The sequence below is a fragment of the Drosophila arizonae genome, chromosome 5, assembly GCF_054131065.1.
Source record: "Drosophila arizonae isolate 15081-1271.41 chromosome 5, UAZ_ARI_1.0, whole genome shotgun sequence".
Classification (NCBI taxonomy): domain Eukaryota; kingdom Metazoa; phylum Arthropoda; class Insecta; order Diptera; family Drosophilidae; genus Drosophila; species Drosophila arizonae.
In genome coordinates this window covers 8,980,955-9,006,962 of record NC_142925.1, presented here as the reverse complement: position 1 = coordinate 9,006,962, position 26,008 = coordinate 8,980,955, and the positions used below count along the sequence as shown (strand labels likewise).

The following is a 26,008-nucleotide window of genomic DNA, read 5'->3' as shown; positions in this document are numbered from 1 at the left end:
TTTAATAGAATTCAAATCTTACTTTTAATAAATATAAATAATTCGTTTTTTAAATACAAAATAAACATTTAAAATAATGTAGAGTACATTTTATTTAACCAGTTGTATTAATTTGCTTAATTAATTATTGCGCCCTAAATTTATAAATATTTACAAATATTTACAATTATCGAAGATCTACGCTTTAATACCTAAATATATATGTATATATTTATAATTTAAAAAATCACACTTTTATTTCTCAATTGGGGATCGCACACAAATTCGGAGATTTGTGCGGCCCAGAGTGGCACTGGAATGCTGCAGCGACAGGTTCACACTGTTTGTCCTGGGTCTCTGCGTGTCTGTTTGTTTGTGTGTGCGTGGGTGTTGGTGATATGTTGGTCTGCATTAGATCACTGGGGCTATTGCTACGTGGTAATTTGTGCAGCACGCGAGGTAGAGGGTGAGGGCTCTGACAGGTTGACAGTTGTAACAGTGGCAATTGGAGGAGGTGGCGCCGCAACGCTTCGGTGTGGATCGATCTCTGAGTATGGTGGAGCAGGCAATGCAGCAATGCCAATGGCACTCGTTTCCATCATGGGCGGTTGCGATGGCGCTGCAGCAGCTGCCGTGGGAGTAGTCAGATTGCACATACGCATGACCTCTTCATAGCTGGGCAAATCCTTCTCATCCTTCTCCAGCTGCTCCTGTATGCGTGCGGCCTCCTGGCTGTTTGGTTCAATGTAAAAAATATCACCATAACGACTGTGCTGACGTCCGAGCTCCACAGTGTTCTGGCGATCTGCAAGATAAGCATATAATTAAAAGACATATGTTAGCAATATCTCAGATCAAATCGTGATTTAGACAGTCGACGCAAGTACCAAGCCTTTGACGTTGACGTTGTCTCTGGCGGTTCAACAAGCCGGATTGATGAATGCGCATAGCCAGCTAATGAAAGAGATAAACTTTTAAGATAATTTGATTCGTCGATCGATGATCTACACGATAATTACATAGATTGACTGGCTTATTACGAATAAGGCAATCAGGAAACCGAATACCAAAGCCAAATACGACGTCAGAGTCATGTTACGTCTCAATTGTTATTGCCAAAAATAAAAAAAAAAACTCCTTTATATATACATTATAATAAAATAATAAAAAAGTCAATTGTCTAGCAAAACAATAATAAAGCAAGCAGCAAACACAAATGGTGCTAGGTGTTCAAAAACCAGCGATTAGATAAACCCCGCCCTCATATTTTGGCACACGTTACCACTGCGATTGCGATTGATTCGCCTGAGCTGACGTTGGGAGCGCGGCGGACAAATCTTTGCCAGAGTTCGGATCTCGATGCGCACATAGAAGCAAACGACGGGCACTACGCCGAAGAACAGGAAAACTAAGCCCAAATAGATGGCCACATGCAGGCCCAGTTCAGCGCCCCAATCCATAAGCGAATTGATCTTGAAGGTGGATTTCAATTGAGACCCGATCTCAGAGAAGGTGCATAATTTTTTGCACGCCCGCCGCAGGCAACGATACGCTAGACACTAATCATAGTGCCTATATACCCAACTAGTAGGCTATGTATTATATTATATACGAAATTGCGTACGAACATGTGTATGTGTGTAAGTGTGTATATATATGTTAATATACATAGTTGTATACGTTGGTACTTGTTTCGTTTTTAGTGATAAGATTATGTGTATACAGCCGCACGCAATACGATAAACGAAGTTGCTAAACTAGACGTGTATACATATGCAATGTATGTATATGTGTGTGAATATGTGTATATGTATATATGTTTTGGCGGTCACATGTAAGAATTAGCTCACCTATGCTGCAAAAGCTTAAAATACAACATAGGTAAAGTTTACTAGAGCCAACTCTCTCTCTCTCTCTCTCTCTCACACACACACACGAACTTACTTCGTCTTGTGTTGCTATTTTGATTCCGCGCAGGACAACACCATCTGCTAATCCAGAGACCCGTACACTAACCAAGAAACGAAAGAATCAAATGTAAAGCTTTAATTTAAAGCGACTTTAAGACGACTTTAAGGCGACTTTAGCGACTTTTTCTACGACGTTTTACCTGCACGAGCGCATAGGATATAAAGCCAACTAGCAAAATTATTTCGATATAGAAAACTGGACCCACTTCCATATTGCAGCAAGCTCAGATGTAGACTGAAGCAAGCATGCTTATCAAACCAAAGAAATAAAAGAATAATAAATAAAGACATAAAAGCTGATTTTTGAAATGGCTATATGCCGTAAACAGGGCTAACTGAGAGTCTTATCAGAGACACTTCAAGTCGCGCATAATATATATACATGCATACATATACACATATATTCCATACTATATGAAATCGTGTAAGTAGTTCGCACTGGATAGCTATTCTTGTACATACCAAAGGAGCGCAGCTGAATATTCCGATTATTGCGCGGCGATTCGGTTCGAGTGGAACTGCAGGCGAATAATAGTTTCCACATCACATACTTTAAGATGAATATAGAACACTTTTAGAGATAATAATAGGTGAAGCAAACAGTTTCGGGCCTTTGACTTTTACCTGTATACAAACATAGATCGTGGGCAGTACGAGAACCATTATGAAGAATAGAAAAAAGTAGAACGTAAATATATCGTTCATGATTATAGTTTGACGTATTCTGATCCGTTGGGCCTGAAAACTCAGAGAGCACTGAAACTGTCTGCCTAAATCAAGTTAACAGTGATAACCTAAACGGGACAGTTCAATAACATTCAGTTAACTTTTCGAATTGGGCCAACAGTCATTTAATGACTTCATGAAAGTTTGTATATTTAAGTTTGGCACTGAGCTTATCAGAATCAGAGGTAATAAATGACGATTAGATTAGCCAATTGAATGTATATAAAGAAAGTCGAAAACCAGTAAGATCCTCTAAAATCCAGTATATAGCGTACATATATTCATGTACAATCTTGCACATACCTGTGCGTGGCTGCCACAGTTCGTAGCAGGCCCAAACGGCGAAGCGCAGGCAGCAGCAGCAAATGGCGCAGCAGAGAAAGAGTATGAATACGCCCGAGAATATGGACAGTAAATCCAACATTTTAGCGTTAAATTTTAAAATTGCCAAAATGGAACAACTTTTATGGACTCAATCACATCGGTTCACGCAGACGCCGTTGGCAAACTGTTTGCATTTTCATGCTCTGCGATTCTTTGGAGCATCTTATCAGCTCCTATACACCCACAAAGAGAGAAAAAGAATGAGAGTGAGAGTGAGAGTGAGAGAGCGAGAGAGAGAGAGAGAGTGCCACTATTCCAAGGCAGGTGGCAAATATATAGGTTGTGCTTCCAGTCGAGGGCTTCGCAGTGTCTGATAAGAGTCTGGTTCACTCTGATTAGATAAGATTTGCATCATTGCGTGGAAGCTTCGTGCACTCGCAGTTGCAGACGGTTAAATGTCTAAGAATACATCACAAATATAGACGTTCATAAATTTTGACAAAGTTGAAATCCCGCCAAGCGCGGAAGCATTCAAACAATTGTAAATTAATTCAGTGAGTGTGAGTGTGTGTGTGTGAATTTATATTGTGTGAAACACAAGCTAATTAATTATTACACAAGCATAAACAAAGCAGCAAATAAAAAAAAAAAAAAACAAAAACACTGTAATAAATCTATTACGGACAAGCCACTTAAGCGGGCAGCGTAAAGCAATTATATTCCATTATTTCACTACCAACATTTTTCACATGCTCCACAAAATTTAAATGTCGTGGGGAATTCGTAAGATTTCAATGTCAAAGGTGCAGAACAGAGCCACAGCTGCTTCCCTAGGAAATACTTTATGTTTTAACTTAATTTATCGATGAAGGTTCACGGTTCCAATTGGAACAGTTGAACGAGCGCGAAGCAGAATGAGCGATTATTGCCTATCACAACCGGAAATGGAGACGGGTAGTCTTAATCTTTTTTTTTTTATAAATTTATAGTGGACAGATATTGCTAATATAGTATACTATGTTAGACCTGATCGAAGACTTTTCACGTGATGAATTCCAGTCTGCAAATAGAATAGAGCTATAAATATCTAATAGTTCAGAAAACGTGGGTAACTTCAAGGTTGTCAATATGACAAAACATATTCAGGGAGAGGTTTTATGTGTAGTCTTAAAATGGGTTTGAGGATATATTTAATGAATTCATAATATTCTATATGAAAGAGTACATTAAACGTAATGTACATGAAAAGTAAATTTTACAAGAAGTCTAGCTATATAAATATATTTTAGAGTACATTATGTAGTGTGTAGCGCATATTCAAGAATACCTTAAAGGGTATATTTTGAAGAGTACACTGAATAATCCCTAAAAAGATTAAAAAGATTCCCCACGTCGAAACCCTTTGAAAAAGTATAGTTCACTTAATACATATTAAATAGTTGGTTTTTATACTATCATTTGAATATTCTAATAAGTCAATAACAAATTTAAGTATAAGCCAGGTCAGTGCTCTTGCTATTAAGTCAAACACTATTTAATAAGCTAACCACTACTATTTTAGCTACATTTTACTATAATCTATTACCAATTGGAATTTCAAAGTCAATTAGATTTATTTGGATTAGAGAGAGAAAGAGAGAAAAGTCTTTTTAATATAAAAATACTAATTATCTATACAAATTTTGATCAAATAGCTCTATCAAATTGATAAAAAAAAAAAACCGATTCTATTGTGAAATTCCTGCTTGGGTTATTCGCTCTGCCTTATCAATTAAATCTAAGAGATTTAATAGTTGGTATTTGACGTCATTCTCTGTTGATAGTCAGAATTTTTATCTCGGCTTATCATTTGTTTGACTGTTATCAAACCTGAGAGGAAGTCAGGAATAGGAAAGACGCACTTGAAAAGCTCCTTTTGGAACAAGAAACGCAACATCATCAAAACAAGCTGCGATGCTCGCGTGTATGGGGGGTATAAATGGTAATCGTATTGCGATAAATGGCTATAATTATGATTGTGAGGGTACAGAAATAGCCGCCTTATAGATAAGGCCTTTCTAACTCGACTCAGCTCATTGTAAATTTTTGCGGCAGCTCACCTGCGGTAATATCGGTCGCCGTGCCGGATGGATCGATGCGTATTTGTCTGAGCACACGTGGCGGGCCACGCCCATTCACGGGCGGTGGCGGTGCGACAACTGGCTTACGCATAGCACACATACAGCACAGCTGCAAGAGGCGAAAGGTAAACACACTGAAGGTATGAAGGGGACTGAAGGAAACTCCACAACTTACGCGCAAGAGAATCAGCAAAATGACAAGTGAAATAAAATAAACAAGATATAGGCCGACATCGACGGCCATGGCTGAGAACTTAAACTAAATCGACGACGATTTCTGTTCGACACGGAACAAGTAACTGTTCTATAATGGTAAAGTGTCTAGAGCCAGTCACGATAAATAGAACTTGCGCCTTATCAACATTGCAAATGGTGGAGCGTGATTAATTATGTATATATATAAATATATATCAATAAAAATATATAAATATAGGCACACATATATATGTATATTAGTATCATATATGAGCGGCAGCATATTATCAGTTGAATGCTCTTTGATGATATGATATGGAATTTAAACTATTGGGCTAGTACGCACCCGTTAGGCTGGAGGCCCGTCTAGAGCGGTCAAACGTGCTCTCTGTGTCCTCCAAATTCCCATATTGCCGGCTCTTAAAAGACAGCTATCGAGCAGAGAGAGAGAGAGAGAGAACTTGAAAAACATTGAACTGGAATCCGCATATACTCTACACACTTACGATAGCCACCAAGAGAAATAGTAGCAGGATATAAACAAAATCGATCGGATTCATTGCCCGTGCCAAACGGTTCGAAGTGCGAACACTGACAGAGCTTAGAAAACTTAGAAATTAGCTGAATGAGTTTAGCAGCACTCGAGGAACATATCATTTAATGGTAAGGATTGTTATCTAATCAATTGACAAGCTTTTTACTGCGTTTCGAGCTGTGCTGAAGCTTTCCCAGCTCGTCCACTCATGAGTGGAAAGGGGGAAGTGGAGGGGTCTAGAGTGATTTTGATCTATGGTCGAATCTTACCCTCGATTGCCAGCCGCAACATTACTTCACGGCGCATCAAGACCCGTCTATTCCATGCCTCCAATTTCAGTTTCACAAATAGATAGCACTCCTTCGGAGAGTTGAGGGGAATTGAGTGAACTGACGGACTCGACACATATCGAGCTAGAGACGGCTTACCCGTAAGATTAACGTGACCGCGATCCCAATAAGAATGCCACAGAACCAAAATTCCGTGTACATTTGAAATGTATCTGCTTTAATTTTGACAGTTTATGCTAATTGCAAAGTTTATAAAATATAATCTGATATCTAAGCCCCAGGCTGCTTAGCCTGTTTTGTAAGGCACTCACCCTGCTCCGTTCGAGCTTGACTGCAGGAGCTCCAATGCCGAAATGGACCCAAATACGTCTAAAGAGAAACGGGAAATGCTTCACTATAGAGGATATATGTATCTTTCCATATACTACACAACTCACCCGCAAGAGTATAAGGAGTATTAGCAAAAATGATAGAGCGTAATACCATTCCATAATATCCATTTGAATGCGAGCTAACTGAGCTGACAACTGGACAGCAAATGAATGAGGATGAAACTAGGTTGCTATCTAGATACGAATGGCACTGATGATGATTAAACAGAAGCAGATAAGGGCTGTACTTCGAGCTTTGCTGCTTTACTACAGTTTACTCAAGTTCTCCTCTATATTTAGCTAATAACTGATTATCACATTTTATCTCCATAGAGCTTACCATATAAGTCGTCCAATTGTCTAATGCTAATGTATTCATAAATCAAATTTGTATTTAAACAACTGTAAAGCTCACCCACACAATTGCAAATTAATCCAATTGGAAAAGAAGGCAGTAGCTGCCAATAGGAACGTGTTCGATTCATTTTTCCCATGGGCAAACAACCAACGACTGATGCCCGCAGATTGCATTGTTTACTTTCACATAAAACATGTATATGTACGAGTACACAAATACATATATATATATATATATTTATATGACTGTTCTTAAGCTCATATCAAATATGTATCGCACACACATCACAAGTCAAAAGCTTTACTATCTAATCTAAGCCATGTGCGCTTGCTTGAAGCCCGTGATGCGAAATATTTAACAGAAAAAAGCTCAATGATTAAAAGTCTAACAGGTCAATGTAAATAGTGCTGACTAAGTATTATGCAACTATCAACATTAATAATCAACTAACAGAAATAAAGGCCACAAAGAGACGGTGCAACACTTGGGGATACCCTGAGGTCTGCGACTGCTCATATATATTCCAAATTTCTACCCTACGGATAGGCAAACATATAGACTTCATTGACTCTACCCGTCATGCCGATCTAGAATGTTTATACCTTATACGGTCTGTCACGCCTTGCTCTGTCAATTTCCTATATTTTCACAAAGTCAATATACCCCAAAGTCACATTTACAGGGCACAAAATTATTGTTGATTTTGTATAGGTAGGTAGCTTACCCAGAGCACTTGGGGCAGGCATTACGGCATTACGTTGCTGAGCAATTCGAATTCTCTCCTCATTGATTTTGTGTAAAATATTATCTACAATCTATAGATAATAATTTGAAAATGTATTAGACTGAAGAGTGAAGCATCTTTTCACAGTGAAAGCTCACCCAGGCGAAGTAGATGACAATAAAGAAGAAGCCAATAAAAATGACGCTCCATAATATGTCCATATTATGTCAAGAACAAGATATTTTAGGGACGACTAACTGTATTGCAAACTTAACAAAGACTGAACTGATCGCAGACTCACTTGAGATATGAATTTGTTTTATCTGAAAAGCTTACCGTAACTCTCGTATCTCTGGCTGCAGTTCGGTTGGGTCTGCGGCTGGTTCTTTGCGTAGACGTTTCTTCAGGCGTTGTCTCACCGCGTTTACAACTTGTAGCGAACACCTTTCGGAAGTGCAAAGATTCTTATCAGTAATGGTTTTCGACTTTATACCCTTTCCTTTTTGACAGTCACATGTCAGCTCACCCATATCATGAGCACAATTATTATTAACAATACGCAGTATGTCAGTTCCAAATATCCGCGTTCCATTTCGCAAGGCGCTCGAATAAATAAACAGTAAAAAAAAAACAAAACAACAAACTTCGATGACGGACTTTCGGGAAATGCCGGATTGTGATTGGCTACCTATCCGTATATCGCTTAATATCATTTAAATGCTATCAATGGAACTTTTATATATTTCAGAGCTGCTAACTGCGATTGGTTATCTAATCATGTTTTACCTGTCAAAGACAGGGGTCCCCATTTGAAAGTTAATCTACTGACAAAATGTCAGCCAATAATGACTTTTGCGAATAGAAGAGGAAAGAAGAAGAAGAATAGAAAGTATATCATTTATATATCATTTCATATATCATTTATATGTTTATATACATGAAACTTTATCAATAGAAATAGAAGTACAAATGTCACACTTGAATTCGACCGACTGCATAATACTCGTTCAGGTTTCAAATCGAAAGATTGTTTATGTTTCATGATTATGATCATATATATACATATCTATAGTTTATATATTGATCTGTAGGTCCATTATTTTACATATGGAAACCTGTATAGTTTGAGTAAAAGTTTGAACTTATCAAACAAGCTTATGCCCTGTGTTCTTTTAGATAAAAGAAACCGAAACCGTATATACTCTATTCACTTTATGAGCGAGCATTACTAATTACACAAAAATGTGATCAATTGCGTTGACATATTCGTTAATACAGTCATTCCTTAGCCTTATCAGAATACTTATCGCTCACACAAACCGCAATCAAGTTAATTTCGATGCGAAATAAAAATACTCTTTAATTAAGAACCAATTAGAAACACTTGAGATGGAATAAAATAAACAAAATCAAAAATAAAAAAAATAACCTCAAGAAATATTTATTTCTATGAAAAAGTGTATTAAGGTGTCGACTATTTGTGTGAAAAAGTTTCTCTCACAAACTTTAAATCGAGCCTATAATAATAGAATAGACGAAAACTTACCACGTCTAATCCTCTTACGCAGGAACATTTTTAAGGCCTATAAATACAATATTTAAATTATAAACAGAGAATACTCAGCTGACCCTCCACAAATCCAACTTACAATGCAGGAGAAGAATAAGCTGAATGCGAAAAGGCTGATGCCAATCACTACAGCGCCAATCATTTTATACTGAACTCTGTACGAATACAACTGAGGCACAAACACTTTAATCATGTATATATATGTATACGTATATACTCTATCAGTCGAGCGACAATTTAATCGTTTAAGAATGTTATAAACATAATGAAATAATTGCTCATCAAAGCTAGACAGGTGTGCAGACAAATATGAATGAATGCATGATGTATATAGATCATGATTTCATAGATTTTGATATGTTTTGGTTCACTTACTCGATCTTCTGGTACGTCGCTTACGCGTTAGCACGACTATGGCCTTTAGCAAAAAAGAGGATGAAGAGTTTATAGTTATAGATGTTAATTATTTGAAACTCCTCAAACTTACAAGGCAATACATGAACAGCATGGCAATTAGTAAAAAGCCCAACATATCTGTTCGACTCGTTGATATTGACTCTAGGTGAATACAAATGTAACTGACACAAGAGAATCAAAACATTTTGGACGAATTCTGATAGCGCCCAGCTTTCATGGGGCTGCCAGCTGTAAGGGGCTTATCAAAATTATAATCGAACAGTAAAAAAGCTGTGATGCCTGGCTAATCAAATATTGATTAAGTACACCCACAATCTCCCATATAAGATACATTGTATATGTAGCAAAGCTTTTAAAAGCTCTGACCAGAAGAATTGAAGCCAAAAGCGCAAATTTTAAATTTTGATTGGCTCGAGAGAAGACGCTTCTGGAAACACAAGTTGGAGATTTAAAGGTGAAATTGCTTACTCATAACAAATTGCTATCAACTCATAGTAAATCCAAAGGTAAAAGGAATTTAACGAACCCTAGATATCGATGTAGTATAGACAACGAGAAAGCAAAACATTGCAGAGTGAAAGACCTAGGAAGAGGAAGTATAACATTTTAAAATAATTCAAATAATTAATAATTAAATAAATAATAAATCAACAAATAAAGAATAGTTATACTATAGCTAGCCATGTATACAAAGTTTAATAATAAAAAAATTAATAAACAAATATTTTTAAATATTTATAGAATTAAAATACAATTTTATATATACATTGGGAAAATGGAATGATTTTTGCCAGAGCCAAAACTTATAAATACAAAATTAAAAAAAAAAAAAGAAAATTCATATCAAGAAAACTAAAGATAAAGCTATTTTTAAGACATCTCCAAAATTTTTTTTAAATCTACATTTTTTATTGATTTGAATTTAGTGTTAAACAAGAATATGTATATTCTCTGTTAAACAATAAACAAAATATTTTTTTTTTTTTTAATTTTGTATATTTGTTTGCATTTATAATAATTTTTAAAACCGGCTACATTTTCACACAATTTACCGATTTAATTTTTTTTTTTTTTTTTTTTTTTTTTTACGAACAACGAATATATTTTATCTACTCACCAGCAACGCGTCGACGATTCACACTTGCAATGCCCAGGCAGGCGATCTGTAAAGAAAAGTATTTAAATAAATAAAGTTAATAATAGCCCATGACTCTATGCTCACCTTAATGAATATGAAAAAGGCCAGAGTTAGAAATATGATGCAGATACATAAGCCAGTTGCCATTAAAAACATAAAAGTAAATACACTTGAGCTGGGCAATCCTTAACAGCGGCAATTAGGAATCGAACTGAAGTGCTGCCAGCACGCTTGGTTAACAAAAAAAAGTGGAGACATAAATTGCTTTTGTTTTATTTTATTTTTTGTTTTACACGGAAACAAAAAGCAACGTTGCGATAAAGAATACAACGGTATATCTATATATATATATATTATACATATGTATTTTAATCATGAGCCTTATCGGTTAAATTACTTATAACACAATCCAAATTTTGACAGCTCGATATTTTTATTTATTTTTAATTAAAGGTAACGCATTTGCTACAATTGAAATGTGAGCAATAAAAGGTCACAGATTTCCAACAGACAAGCTTTAAATAAATACTCAAGTCAAGTTCAGAGCAAAGACAACAACAACAGCAACAACAATAACAATTGACCCATTTACGTATAAAAAGCAAAAGCAATTACAACAATGATAATTATGGGGGGTAGCCCGAGACATGCTGAAATGTTAATGCGATGAATAATAAGCCTTTGGGAGAGTCTGGGCGACTTGGAGGGCAGCCCCGCCCTCCAAAGAGCCAAAGAGGCGAAAACAATGGAATTTGTAACAAAATGCGAATTTCTTGCCCCTGTTTACAAATCGTCAATGGATTTATGGCCAGGGCAGAGAGCACTTGCCTTGAACTGAAATTAATTAGACCGCATAGCATAGCATAGCATAGCTCAGCATTTCTTTTGTTGGCCACACCAATTGGCAACGCCTCACAATCAGCCAGTAACCAGCGAGCCAAAGCGCTGACGGGCCATCGAGCCATGCCCAATTCGTTGGAGGTGATATCACACAATGACAGGGCGACAGGGAGCACGCTTCACGGCTCTCAACCCACAATCCCCAGGCGTTGCAATTGATATTGAATTGTACAATAATATAGTGTAATGAATGAATGTGTCCATAAGACACATGGACAGTCGTAAGACATTGATATGATATGACAATTACATAACTGTTGATGGGGTAAGCTGAATAGAGAGAGAGAGAGATAGAGCTGCTAGAGAGGGGCTGCTAGCTGACTAGATTAGTTTATATCTGACTAGTTTATATCTGCAGTGAGCTATTACAATTAACTAACAATATATAAGACAAGATAAAAGATCATCAACGGATTAGCTATCGATCATCATCAAATCAATCAATCAATGACGACAAGATTAAACTAAAAGTAATATATCACATCGAGATCATAATCGGCTCAGCTAAAAATCTCACATCTACTGTTAAATATCACTACATCATAATCAGCTAACGAGATCATGTCTAAATTTAAATCATATAATAAATTTTAAATTTTAAATTTTGAATTCAATGGCTTTTACTAGCAACTCGTAGCTTACTTCCTTCCGCCTCAGCTGATAATTATGTGTGAGCGGCTCATGGAAAATTCATTTGCATTTCTTTGAAACGCCCACTCTGCTTCCCCCTGTGCCCGCTCTCCATGCGCCTGCGCTCTTGGCCAATGTCAAGTTCAAGCCATTTCCGTCAGCACCAAATATTGCAATGGGATTTACGTTGAGCAGAGTTAGCAGATCATGATAGCTCTTAGACTGTAAGCCAGATAAAAACTGAAATCTTACAAATCATGCGGCTCACAAGTTCCGGCTGCTGTCCGTTGTTGTTGTTGTTGTTGCTGCTGCTTATGGTCTTTAAGCTGGTCCATTGTTAGACAATGTGAAATGAAAATTCCCCAAGTGCCAAAGCGGCAAGCGCCGGGTGGGAGTGCTGTCAGCTATGAATCTCTTTAATTATCGTAGCACCAAATCGAATCGTAGCACACACCCAGCACAACTAAAATACACCAAACTGCGCACAAATTAGATACAAATTACTTAATCCAACTGCTAACTGCGTATGAGCATTAAAACTTAATGACCTGACAGACAGCCAGCGCCCAGAACCTCAAGACTTGAGAAAATATAATTAATTTCGATTCGCCATCCGACGTGCGATAAAACCTTGAACTACGTTTTTCTACCATTTATTAGAACGTTCACCACTGGAGTTACTTTCGCTTTTTTGATTACCTTAACATAACAGGGGAAACGAGCGCTTGAATCGTATTCGTAATTCTTATGAAATACTACTCCAATTATACTGGGCCCATCCGAAAGGAAAGGCAAATGACATAACTGAAGGCATTCACGCATTGTCTTTATTATTTCTTTGCTGAATTAAGTGGAGCATTGTGGCCAATTAGTTAATGAAAACAAAAAACATTTTTCTGTGTGCTCACTCTAAACATTTTGCACTTCAGCTCAAGTTTATCAATGTGAACAGATCTCAGTGCTCACCCTATGAAAGCTGAATCATAGCTTAACAAACTTGTTGACTATTAATAATTCAAATGTTAAACTCAACTATTAAAATGTTATCTGCTTGGCATTCAAATATTGGCTTAAACTGTTAGGGCTGTTAACAGTTAACATTTATCAGTTAACATGTTACTATTAGCTGCTAAGTTTTAAGTGTTTACATTTCGATGTTAACATTTATATGTAAGTAAGTAGACATATGTTAACATTTAGATTTTCCGAATATAAATCCCAGTCGTAGCTAGATTTCTCAATTGCCTCAGAGTTTTGAGAAAGTTAAGGTTAAAGTGTGAGAATAACGAAACTTTGGAGACAACATTTACAACTACATAAAAATGAGTGGAACGTGTTATTAGGGCTCGATTAAAGCTTGTACCTGTAGCTTTATTTATATGCTAAGTGTTTATTAGCTAAGAGTCGTGGAAGTAATTTTTTTTAATTTGTCATCTACAAAAATATTACATTTAAACTAAAAAGAAATAAGCTTTTTTTTTTTTTTTTTTTTGATTAAGTTTTTAAATAAATGCCCAGAGTAAATTAGAGAAAATTAATGATGACAATTTTTAATGATTTACATAAATTAAACAAATATATATTAAGATCTCTTAATTAATTGTTTTGTTTAGGTATAGAGCCACATGCCAATTTTTAATGATTTACATAAGCTCTTAGATAATTTGCAGCCCTTCACATATTTAGTAAGAGTATAAAATCTTCGGCTTAGTTCCACCACAAATGTCTATGTATTTATAGTTCCTTTGTTATTATGACCATAATCTCGAGTTGAACCTGACCGTCGCGTCGGGGCACCTAAGCGAACCGCAAGCGCAAGCGCAGTCACAGTGGCAGTCACAGTCACAGTGCCAGTCGCCAGTCCCTGTCCCTGTCCCAGTCGGTGTCTCTGACTCTGTCTCTGTGCGACAATCAACAACAACTTCCTCATGTGAACAAGCCACCGTTTAGGCCCGTCCACGAGCAGCTGCCACAATCGCAAAGTTGGCCACTTGCACTGGTGAAATTTGATTTCGTTTTGTTTTATCCGTGCGACTCTTTTATGACCGAGCGTAAATGCGAGTAAATTTGTTGTTAAGTTTTTGGCACTCGAATTGAAAATTCAAATAATAACGCTGACTAAGCAGCAGCAGTAGGTAGTGCCAGTGAGCATTTATTAATTATGCATGATAATTGAGGCAAAGGGAAAAAGTGACGACTACAACCAGCTGGGAACTATTTTGATTGGCTGCAATTATAATTTGCTGAATCAAGTCATGAATTTCGATGCGGTTGCCGCCCTGCGACTCACTCAATGTGCATGCGGGCTAACAACTTTTATTTTAAGACAACTACAAATGCACATATACATATGTGAGTGTCTATGCTGTGTGTGTGTGTGTTTGTAGTGGAAAATGCAATAATACAAAAAAGAAAAGCTAGCGAAATTATGTGAACTTGTTATATCACCTGGCCAGCGCGCAGGCAACAGCCAAAAGACAAACCAAGCAACAATCAAAGCAAAAGCTGATGGCAAACACTTTTCAAAAATCGCAACAACAACAGCAACAACAACAACAAATGCACTTTCTTTGCGTTACGCTTCTTTGCATAGCCTCGTGCATTACCAAATCATTTTAAAGCGTATATCTAATAAATAAATCTATATATATTTATATATATATAAATCATTCTCTCTCTCGCTCTCTCTCTCTCTCTGTTGGCAGCTGCGGTCAGTGTCCATGTCTAAACATTGAACGCAGAGCCAATTGAAATGAAATGCTTGAATGCTGCTGCCCAAGAAAATGCAAGAGTTAGAGCTGCAGTTAAATCTTGTGGCAAGTGCAATCGACGACAAAAGTTCAACAGACGCGCTAGCAGCCTCCCCCTCCTCCACCTCCTCCTCCACCTCCTCCTCCACCGCAGCCAAAATCAAGCGCCTCGCTCACATTTTTAGGCGTTGCAGCAATTGTAAATTAATTCATATTAGCAAAACAAATGCGAAGCTTCACTGTGTGTGTGTCTACTCTCTGCCTCTGTCTGTGTGTGTGTGTGTGTGTTGCTTAGCTTTTAGCATTTCATTGGCGATGAGTTGTTGTGCAGGTTTCGCGGTCTGTGGGAGCATCGCTGCATAAAAAACCGGCGCAAATTATATTCAAGAAAACAAAATATATATAAAAAGAAAAAAAAAATCACAACAACAACAACAGCAGCAGCCATATGTAAATGCAACTGTGTAAAAAGTCGCGTCGCGAAGGCTGAGAAAATCAACACAGCACAAATGTTAATTACGAGAATATCTTTTAACTAGCCAAGCAGATTGCACTTAACTTACATAAAATATCTGATGGATGCAAAATGCGAAAAGCTCTCAAATTTTTGAGGGTGTGTGAGTCTATAGATTATAAATATAAATGTATTTATATTTTGCTAAAATCTGATGCTGCACTTGGCTTACATGTGGTATGCGTGATATTCGATATATATGTAGAAATTCTAGTTGGATTAGCGCAACCATCGCTTGGCTAAGTTTTGCTGGCAGGCAAGGGAATTCCAATTGGACATTACATAAATGCCAATCTGAATCACATATGTATATACGCGCATTGAGCATGTAACTGCTATGCTGGCATTTAATTAATATGTTCATTAGATTTCAATGTAGGAAATAAGCTGATAATTAAGAGAAATTAGCGTTAATTAACAACTCATGAACTTAACTGGCATATAGTATACTAAAATTGTTTATATTTACTTATATAGATACAAAGAGCTATTTAATAAGAAAAATAATAATTATTAAATTGATTTGCTATTAAACCACAAAAGTAAAATAAAAATTGCTAAAATTGCTAAAATATAATTATATTTTTTTTATTTATTTTTTAACCTTTATAATATTACAATTTACTGTGAGAAATCGATCTAAAAATGCTAGATAAAGAAAAATTACAAATAAAAATTGTATATATATATAAAACGTTAAAAAAAAGCTCAATAAATTTAACAAAATTTAATGAATGATCAAAACACATATTTTAAATTTTAATTATCTTATTCGTTACTTGAAATGGCTCAAGCTAAAATTTAATTCATAGACCACATGTATTCAATTATATTTTCCCACAGTTTAGAGGACTCGAACAATTAAAAATTATAATATATATTTTATACATGATTTCAAGAATAATATATGACTGGCAGTGAAATTGTGCAGCTGTGCTAGAAATAAAATTATGTTGTCTTACATGTGTTTGCTTTGACTACTCTCGCAAAATTAATGTTAACTGTTTTATCAATTTAATACGCGCAACGAATCTAGCAATAAAAACAAATTATTAAAGAGATCTCAACAATATTAAAAATTAACTTCTTATGACATAGAAACAATTACGAACTGAATTTAATTTTGCTACAAATATGATATCATAATGAATGTTAAGTTTTGAGATATCAATCAGTTTGATATTCTAGTGAATCACTTAAGACTTTTCATGGCTCACCGTGCTGCATAACAAATGATTGAATATGAATGACAAAAGCAAAAGCAAAAGCAAACGACGCAGCCGTTGAGCTAAAACTCAGAGATCAGCTAAGAGCGCCGCTAAGAGAGCCGCATCGCTGCTTGCCACTTGCCACTCACCACTCGACGAGCTCTTGTTTGGTATAAAACATAAACAAGCCAAAGAAAGCCATTCATTTTGTTGTTTGAGCTGGCGCGAAACGTTTGTCCCAGCAGCAGTTGAAGTCCAAGTCGAAGTCGAAGCCAGCGTCGAAGCAGCCGCACAAGTCAAGCGCTGTGGCATTTAGAGTGCAACATACAGTGAACACACACATACAGATACAGATACAAATACAAGTGTATATATGCATGTACACACATTGATATCTGTATATAAACAGAAAGTAAACATTGATTGAAGCCAAGACTCTTTAAGTGCACTGTGACAAAATACGACTCAGTTCGCAGTGTGTGCTGAAGTGTTCAAGTGTGCGTGTGTTTGTGCTAGTGCACAAGAATCAATTGGCTTTTCCTATATACTACCATTTGGATACAAACTCAAGGAGCCGCCACAGCAATGCAGTAAGTCAGAGTCGCAGCTATGAATCACAAAGCAAAGCCCCCGAAAAGAATTTTCAATGCAGTTGCTGCCTATAATTATGCCAGACAGCAGGGTGGAGTGAGGGACGGGGGGCGTAGGTGGGGGCCGTCAAATTTGTGTCGCTTGGCAACCACAAAAAAAAAGAAAAAAAAAATACAAAATATTCTTTTCAAATTATTTCAAAACCCATAGAGCATACGTAACTGTAACTGCGCGTTTGTTGTGAGACCTTTTTCTGGCTTTTTTCTAGCTATGTGTATGTGTGTGTGTTTGTGCTTGGCGTGGGAGTTTTGCTTTGTTTGTCTTAAGTCTTGTTGCCTGCGGCTCAGACTGAATTTGGTTTGGACAGCCGCAGCCGCAGCCGCAGAAACAGCTAGCAGAGCTGGAGCTGGAGCTGAGTGTCTTTTGGACGTCTTTTGAGGCTTTGCCTTGGCTTATTACCTAATCTCATTGTCTGAACGCCTTCTGAGTGCGCAAAAACTAAAAAAAAAAAAAAAAAAACAAAACAGAAGTAAAGCGTTAAGTAAATAAGCTTGGAAAATGCGCTCACAGCTAAACAAAAAAAAAAAAAAGCTAAAAAAAAGCGAAACTCTTGCAGCACAGTCTGAATTGTTAGCCTTTGTGTCAATCAATGGTTTTTAGCGACTGTCCCAGCTGTCCCGCTGACTCATTGCCAGGCCAGGGCCAAGCTCTGCGCTAACTGGAGTGCATTCGCGCTGGTCAGCAAATAAATAAATGGAGTCAAAAGCAGCCAGAGATCAGCGATTCGATAGGCGGCGGCAAACAGCGACAGTCAAATTGCAACATTTGTCAGCTTATGACAATCCTTTCTAAAAAGAGGCGTATGAATTACTTGGGCTAACTACGGGGTATTATATAACTGCACTACGCCAGCTGCGAAATTGTATCGCTTGCACACATGCGGCGTATACGCAATATTTCAAAAGTCGTCGCGTTTGAAATTACAGTTAGAGCAAACGAACGATTGAACGAACGAGCGTACGCACAGCAATGCGCATGCGTGGCCCGCCAGCCCGCCACTCCGCCAGCCCGTTAGTCCGCTGGGCGGGGCCTCGTGCGTCCCGTTGCCTCAACTATCAAAAGACATGCCAAATTGTCGACGATTAAATCGGTTTCTTTTTCTTATTATTAATATTTTTTTTTTTTTTTTACCATTTGCCACTTACCATTTACCATTTGCCATTTGGCATTTGTTGGGTGTGTATTTAATGCAATTAATAAATTTGAACGTCCAGCTACGATTTAATGTTTTGCAGATTCCCACAAAACCTCGCGCGAAGGTCACTCGCAAACTGTAACAAATTGTTTTTGTTGTTGTTGTTGTTTTTTTTTTTTATTAAAGCGAAACTAGAAAGAAAATGTTGCACATCAAATTCATTGCCACACGCAATTATCCTCCACATAATTCACATGCTGAAAAATCAACGGCTCGTAAAGAGAGGGCCACAGCGATTCACCATTAAGCAAAAAAAGGAAAAACGAAAAGAAAAAATGCACGCACATTAAACTTGTTTAATTTGTAGTTGTAATTGTAGCAGTGCAATGTAATTTTATTTTGCTTCATTTTTGTTGTTGTTTTTGTGTTTTCCATTTTTTTTTTTTCGGTGCTGCTAACGAGCGTGCGGTATAATTAACCAATAAAATTAAAGTACATAGCACTCGCGGCTTAAGTGAAAACAAAAGACTTAGGCAACAAACTCAGGTGTTAAATGGCAGCTAATGCCATTGTTGAGCAGGCTCAAAGAAATGAAACAAAAAAGAAACACACACAAAAACAATTTGCTTTACTTCAGTTAACATGAACCAAAACGAAATTTAATTGGGAAATTTAGCAAAATTGTATTCAAATTGATAAACATTTGTTTGATTTAAAAAGAAAGAAAGACTTGGGCAACAAACTTGGTTGTTAAAAACAATTTGCTTTGAACAACTTGCATTGAGAAATTGTTATAATAGCATTCAAATAGTATGGTGTTTGATCGAATAGAAAGACTTAGGCAACAAACTTGCATGATACATGATATGAAAAGACTTAAACAACAAACTGGCATGTAAAATATTTCTATAGGCTATAGAAAATCAATTTGTTCAACTGGATAAAGTGAAATAAAAAAAATAAATAAATAAAAAAATAAGACTAAAAATTGTAGGAAAAAAAATTAAAAAAAAAAATTACTTAAAAAATAAAACAAGAAAGTATTAAAAATAAATGAACTTTTAAAATATAGACTTTTAAAATATCTGGCTATTTAATTTTCTATAATCGTCGATGTATTATATAACATACATACGTACATATCATATCTATACAATCTGCCATTGATACATTTAGTTGTCCTATATTATTATTGCATTGGTCAGTAATTTTCTCAAGCCCCGCATTTAGCCTGAATGGTTCAAGCTTCTATTTCATAATCAATTGAAAACAACATGTCTTATGTCACAGGCGTTATACGCCCAGCTTTTAAGGAAATCAAAACGTATTCAGCTCTTGGCCAAAATAAAAACATTGCTAAAAATTCAATTGGCAGTCAAGAAAAGTCACAAACACACACATACACACACACACACGCTTAGATTTTCTATATGAATGTGCATAATGAAACCACTTTTGCTGCAATTGCGACTTACGACTGCGGTTAGAGGCGAAGAGACAAGCGATAAGCGACAAGCGACATAAGAGACAAGGAGACCAGTGAATAGGCATCCACAGAGACGAGAGACAACGCATCGCTTCTTGGCGTCCATGTGATGTAATGTGGTGCATGTCTGGCATCTGGTTTAGGCATCTGGACTACTAACACCAACAGAAAGCGCAGACAGCGCCGACTGGAGTGGAGTGGAGTGAAATGGAGTGAAGTGGAGTGCTCCATTTATGGCAGACAGTGCGGCCACTTTAGCTGTGTGGCATGCAACGCATGATTATGTGGAGCACTAGGAAACGTTTTGCTGGCAACCCAATTTAAACGAAATTGATGAATCCAGTTAATGACTTAACCAAGGCGGCGTTTCGCCTCTCTCTCACTCTCTCTCTCTCTCGCTCTCTCTGTTGCTCTTGCTCTTGCCAATAACTCATGGACCAGGATTAACGTAATCAAACAGTAGCTGCCACAGTAGTGACAATGCAACACGGCAACAGCTGCAGCTGCCGCAAAGTACTTAACTCACTTGGCAAAAGTTCAAAGGTGGCCAACAACACTAGCAACAACAACAAATTGGCTAAAGGCCAGAAAGACGGCCAGACAGCCAAACAAATTGCCAGCTAGAATTGCTGAAACAAATTGTATGAGCACTACATATATATATAGTTTGTGTGTGTGTGCGTGTGTGTGTGTGTGTAGGCAGTGGCCATTACATAAGCTTTCGCATTCGCTTTATTAACATGCCTTAATTAGCGCCGCTTTATAGCCATCGAATCACCATTAGCATTAACATTAACAGCCACTTGGCCTGACACATTGAAAGTAAAAGTTGGGTTTTTCGCCATTGCTCTACTCTCTTACATTTCATATTATGATTATCGCTCATAATATTATTTATGTTCCACTGTTTCTGCTTTCGATTGTAAATACCTTCGATTCAATTGCACTGCACGCGAGCACGTAACATTGGCCAAGCCGCAGCAGCGTCAAGCCAACTCCAACTGGCTGCCGGTCAACTGGCTTTGGTAGTTGGCCACAATGCGTAGCTGGCCCGCCGTTGACATTCAGCCAAAGTCTTTCGGCCAACTTGTTGGCTATGCTTCTTGGTGTGGGTTTTCACTAAATGGCGCTTAAATTGAACCCGTCGCTGAGAAAAGTGAGCAACTAAAAAAAAGAAACAGCAGCAACAGCAGCAGCAGCACATCTTCATTTGATACCCTATCCCAGGAGACGATTGCCAAAAACATAAATACAAGTTATGCGCCTTAAAAGGGTATTCAAACAGTTAGCTATGTAGGCTAAGACAGAATGTGCCTTGAGGGAGTTGAAAATTAAAAAGAATATCTATAAATTCATGCAACTGTAGATATTTATAATTTATGAGTCTGAGCTATGACTAAACAAACGAAGGTTGAAAAGAAGCAAAGGTCAAAGAAATATCCCATATATAAACGAAAATAAAAGTATAAAATTCAGGCAGAATTTTTAAAACTCATTCAGCCAACTGCGACTTCGCTGATTGATATTTGTATATGCATGAATTCATATTATTTATTTTTTAATAATTAAAAAACATGTACTTTCGACACTTGGAGTCTTTGGAAAATTGATTAGAATTTAAAAAAAAAAATTAAAAAATCAGCCAAATAATAAAATATATCTATCTAACTATATGCAGCCCTAGCCTAATTTTGAATACTTTATAAATTAATCAATTAATACAATATAGCAAACACATGAATAAACAGCGCATACTCTCTTGCTGGGGTTGTTCAAGATTACTTGATTACTTTTTCATTGCAAATAAATTATTAATTTAAAAAGGATTTATTGATCTTATATTTTATAGAATATTATAATACGTACATTGAGATTTGATTCCGATTTTGCTGCAAAAAAAAAAAATAATAATAATTTTGCAAACAAAAATATTAGCAAAAGTTGTCTAAGAAATGCAAAACTAAGCTACGTTAATCCATTATAAAAGGAAATTGCTACGATAATGCGAATCCATTATAAACACGACTTACGTCAAATCAAGATTTGCTTTGCAAAGTAATTAAACAAGAAAAATGAATACTTACTTTGGCAGAGATTAGAGAATATGCCATATCATGACAATATGATATGATAATTTATCATCTGCCAATTTCGAGCTCTTAAGCACACTTCACATAGAGCATTCCAGCAACGACTTTTGGCCATCGGCATTTCCACAGCTGCTGCAGTTAGTGCAACTAACTGCACTTCTTCGCCGCAGCTTGACGACTGCCGAGAGTCCCAGCTCCGCATACCCTCAATCTATTAGCTGTGATGCGATTACCTTATAACTAGTTTCTGTGCTGCTGCAGCGGCTGCGGCTGTGGCTGCTGGTGTCTTGGTCTTGCATAACGCGTCGCTGGGCTGCCGCAGTTGTTGCCTTCTTTGGCTGCAATTTGGCGGCATCTTCGCTGCATCTTCTTTATTTTTTTTTCTTTGTGCTCTCTGCGCTTTTGTTGGTGTCTCGCGGCAAAAGGTTCGCGTAAAATCAAATATTTTTCCCGCGTTTTGCGCATTGAGGTTGCCACAAAAGTTTCCCATATCATAAAGTCTTACTTATTGATGGCATGACTTGGCTAATCTGATTGCTATTGCCAATTCCCATTTCTTCTCATTGAATGTGTGTGTGTGTGTGTGTATCTTTGTGTTGTATTTTGCAGACGCAATCGATGCCTGACGTTGATCCTAGTGGCAATGGGCCTGTGTGCCTGTGCACATGCTGCCGCAACGGGTGCCCCCACAGCGACGGCCACCACGGAGAAGCCAAAAGGCTTCTCGGCACGCTCCCTGGATGTGAGCGCCAGCGGCGATGATGATGACGAATTCGAGACGCAAGCACAGACACATTTGGCCTATCGGCAGCAGCAGCAGCAGCAGCGGCCACTGTACGAGTACAGCGAGGAGGATCAGGAGGAGGCGCCGCGCCAGGTGTACATCAATCGCAACAATGGCAGGCAGCAGAGCAACTATCTGAAGAAGCAGCCGCTGAGCCGCGAGGAGAGCGAGGAGGAGGAGGAGGAAGTCGAAGAGCCCGATCGTCTCTCCACGCTGCTCAGCAAATCCTCCTTCAGCTGCACAGACCGTAACTCTGGGTGAGCACTGCAACAACTCTCATTATTAGCAATTTAATTTATCCGAATCTTCGCAGCTACTATGCCGATGAGTCGCTGAACTGTGAGGTCTTCCACTACTGCCAGGAGAGCCAGAAGCATTCGTGGATCTGCCCCGAGGGCTTCACCTTCCATCAAATCCACTTGATCTGCATGCCCCCATCGCACGACAACATCTGCAAGCAGTCCTCCAAGTACCATATTGTCAACGACTATCTCTACAAGCCCATCAATCTGCAGGAGCATCAGAGCAAGCCGAACGTCACGCTGCGCTACTCCGAGCGCTATTTCCCAGAGAACTATTACGAGCACGAGCGCTACGACGACGAGGAGGAGGAGCTGCCCGCACCCCGTCCACGCATTCAGCATCAGCAACAGCAGCAGCACCGTCAAGCGATTGCCTACCAGTCGCAGCCACAGCCACAGCCGCAGCCACAGCACGCGCCCCAAGTACGCGTTCAATACCAACAGCAGCCTCAGCAGCAGCAGCAGCAGCATCACCATCAGCAGCAGCAACAGCAGGTTGTTACACAGATCAGACACCAGCCGCAGCCCACAACCATTGCCTATAGGAAGCCATTGCCCACGACAACCATACAGCCGCAGATTCAGCCACAGCTGCAATTGCATCAGCTGCAGCAACAGCATCAGCATCAGAGGCCGCAGACATTAGCGCCCACAGTGACACCGGCGCCGTATCGTTTCTTCACTGCCTCGCCGCTTCAGCATCTGCAGCAGCAGCAGGTCTATCGTACTCCAGAAGAGATTAACATATCGCTGCAGCAGCGCCGGCCCCAGGTATTCATTGCCTCCACAACGCCCCGCTACTACGAGGATGAGTACCTGTACGAGCGAAGGAAGTGAACGTGAGAGCCGAAGCAGCTGCTGTTCCAGCTGACCAGCTGAGCAGCCCAATGTAAACAGTCTTGTCGTTCCACGCCTTGTATGAGTTACCCTCTAGGCTTAAGCTGCGCCCACTTATCATGTACATTCTATAACAACTATATAGTCCCAAAATTTAGCGCGAGTTTTATGTACCTTATTTGTAATATTTAATGTCCTGCTAGAAGAATCCGCCTTCTAACTCATTTCGATAATAAAGTACGCAACGTTTTAAGTTAAGCATCTTCATTGTATATCAATTTCCATGTATTGATCTGCATTGGAGAGCTGCATGGCTTGGCTTTTGGTGCCCTCCTCCACGACATAGTTGGGTCCGACCAGACAGTTATTTAGCACCGAGCCACTCTTAACATGCGCACGATGTCCAATGATGCAGTTGTTGATATTGCAGCCCTCATCGACAATCGCATTGGCCATGATGATCGAGTTGGTTACAATATTCTTCGGACTCACAACACAATTGGCGCCAAACACGCTGCAGTTGAGCGAGGTCTTCTCCGAGAGCTTGGCGTTGTCCGCGACAATGATATCCTTGGTCTGTGTCGACTTGACCACAGCACCAGGTGCAATTAGCGGATGCGAGTCGCCGCATAGCTCCGTCCAAATGCCCGAGAGTTTGCGATTGATGGCCAGAAAACTGAGTGTCGTATTAACGCGCACTCCAATCGCCTCCTTTGGCGCTTGCACTGCAAAGCAGCGCACGACGTCGCCGTGGTAGGGTATATGCGACAGGGATTGATTGAACAGCGAGGTCTGTGTCAGTTTCTGATCCAGCGCCGTGTGCGTTACATACTGCATATAAATGACATTCTGATTGCGGCTCACAAATGAAAAGAGTATCATCAACTCACGTGCAAAATATTATCCTCATTCTTGGTGGCAACACCCACATCGGAGATAGTGTCCGGCAACGTTTTTGTCGAGCGCCTCGCATGCTGTTTGCGAATGAGATGTGGCAGAAACTCGCCTTTGAATGTTGAAATTTTCTCTTTCTGCATGAAATTAAATAATTGATCGTAAATTTAAATAATTTGAATAACAGATTTTTCTCTTGCCATACCCTGTGCAGATAATTGATCACCCATTTCTTGAGCACATAGATGTGTGCATCCAGCAGTCGCCCATACACATCCAGTTGTCCCTTGTTCTTGAGCAGATGACGCTGAATGTTAAGCGTATCCTCACAGTCGCTGGCAGCAAAAACAAATGCCAAACGCTGTGTGGCCGTATGAATGCCAATCATATCACGCTCTGGCTTGTGCTTCGTCTTGGGACCGGGCATAATGACGTCCGACTCGAAACCGCTCTTAAAGAGCAACATAGCCAGCGAAGCATCATCGGCACGAAACTTGTTGATCAGCGGATATAAGCTGACATTGGTAACGATATCACAGCTAACAACCAAGAAGTCCGATTTGATTCTGAAAGCGAATAGTACTAATTATATATTATGAATAAATAGTTAATATTAACTAGTTATACTTGTCGTATATGTAGCGCAGGCTGTCGGCTGTGCCGAAATCACTGTCACTTGGCACTGTCGCATAGTCGATTTTCACTTTAAGGTGCGTGTGCTCCAGTGCCACCTGTATCTCTAGTTTATCCTGTTCTTGCACCACAACAATTACCTCTGTGGGAAAAAATAACATAAGAACTTCACTAGATATTAATTATTATTTGCATTATTGATATTGATCACCTGTAAAGTTATGCCTGCTTAGCATATTGAGTGGATACCATATGAGGGGATACGGACCCACGGGCAGCAAACACTTGGGCGCATCGCCAAGCACTTCTGGCAGACGTGTGCCACGGCCCGCAGCTAAAACTACAGCTTGAAATTCGGAATTTGTCATTTTTATGCCAACACAATTATCAAGAGTATTTTAAATTGCCAACACGCTTGAGCGACGACGAAACAGCTGTTCGAGCAGCTCTTGGCGTTAACCAACACTGCTGCCCATG

At 38.6% G+C, this 26,008-nt stretch overlaps 3 protein-coding genes across 25 annotated transcripts; 1 reads left to right on the top strand and 2 right to left on the bottom strand.

Moving 5' to 3' along the window:
- Positions 1-67: 67 nt before the first annotated feature.
- Positions 68-10,927, bottom strand: LOC108616406 (uncharacterized). Of its 20 annotated transcripts, XM_089471829.1 has the most exons (6): positions 9,650-9,718; positions 9,538-9,580; positions 7,929-8,036; positions 6,577-6,666; positions 6,451-6,508; positions 68-784 (listed from the first exon to the last, which is right to left on the bottom strand). In XM_089471829.1, exons 4-6 carry the CDS (start codon positions 6,637-6,639, stop codon positions 411-413), a joined length of 495 nt encoding a protein of 164 aa, XP_089327955.1. In that variant the 5' UTR covers positions 6,640-6,666; positions 7,929-8,036; positions 9,538-9,580; positions 9,650-9,718; the 3' UTR covers positions 68-410. The 20 variants fall into 20 exon arrangements, 19 of the variants coding, with proteins under 19 accessions (XP_089327955.1, XP_089327948.1, XP_089327956.1 ...); XM_089471822.1 differs by lacking the exons at positions 9,538-9,580; positions 9,650-9,718 and adding an exon at positions 8,119-8,524; XM_089471830.1 differs by lacking the exons at positions 7,929-8,036; positions 9,650-9,718 and having other exon boundaries at positions 9,538-9,557.
- On the top strand, positions 2,966-24,262 carry LOC108616399 (uncharacterized). Of its 4 annotated transcripts, none has more exons than XM_089471813.1 (3): positions 2,966-3,553; positions 22,691-23,122; positions 23,179-24,262. In XM_089471813.1, exons 2-3 carry the CDS (start codon positions 22,725-22,727, stop codon positions 24,002-24,004), a joined length of 1,224 nt encoding a protein of 407 aa, XP_089327939.1. In that variant the 5' UTR covers positions 2,966-3,553; positions 22,691-22,724; the 3' UTR covers positions 24,005-24,262. The 4 variants fall into 4 exon arrangements, with proteins under 4 accessions (XP_089327939.1, XP_089327937.1, XP_017867052.2 ...); XM_089471811.1 differs by having other exon boundaries at positions 2,966-3,559; XM_018011563.2 differs by lacking the exon at positions 2,966-3,553 and adding an exon at positions 16,840-17,309.
- Positions 24,169-26,005, bottom strand: eIF2Bgamma (eukaryotic translation initiation factor 2B subunit gamma). The gene is made up of 5 exons (XM_018011561.2): positions 25,743-26,005; positions 25,526-25,673; positions 25,104-25,464; positions 24,895-25,035; positions 24,169-24,835 (listed from the first exon to the last, which is right to left on the bottom strand). The coding sequence occupies exons 1-5, from the start codon at positions 25,897-25,899 to the stop codon at positions 24,269-24,271; spliced, it is 1,374 nt and encodes a 457-aa protein (XP_017867050.1). The 5' UTR covers positions 25,900-26,005; the 3' UTR covers positions 24,169-24,268.
- Positions 26,006-26,008: the final 3 nt, after the last annotated feature.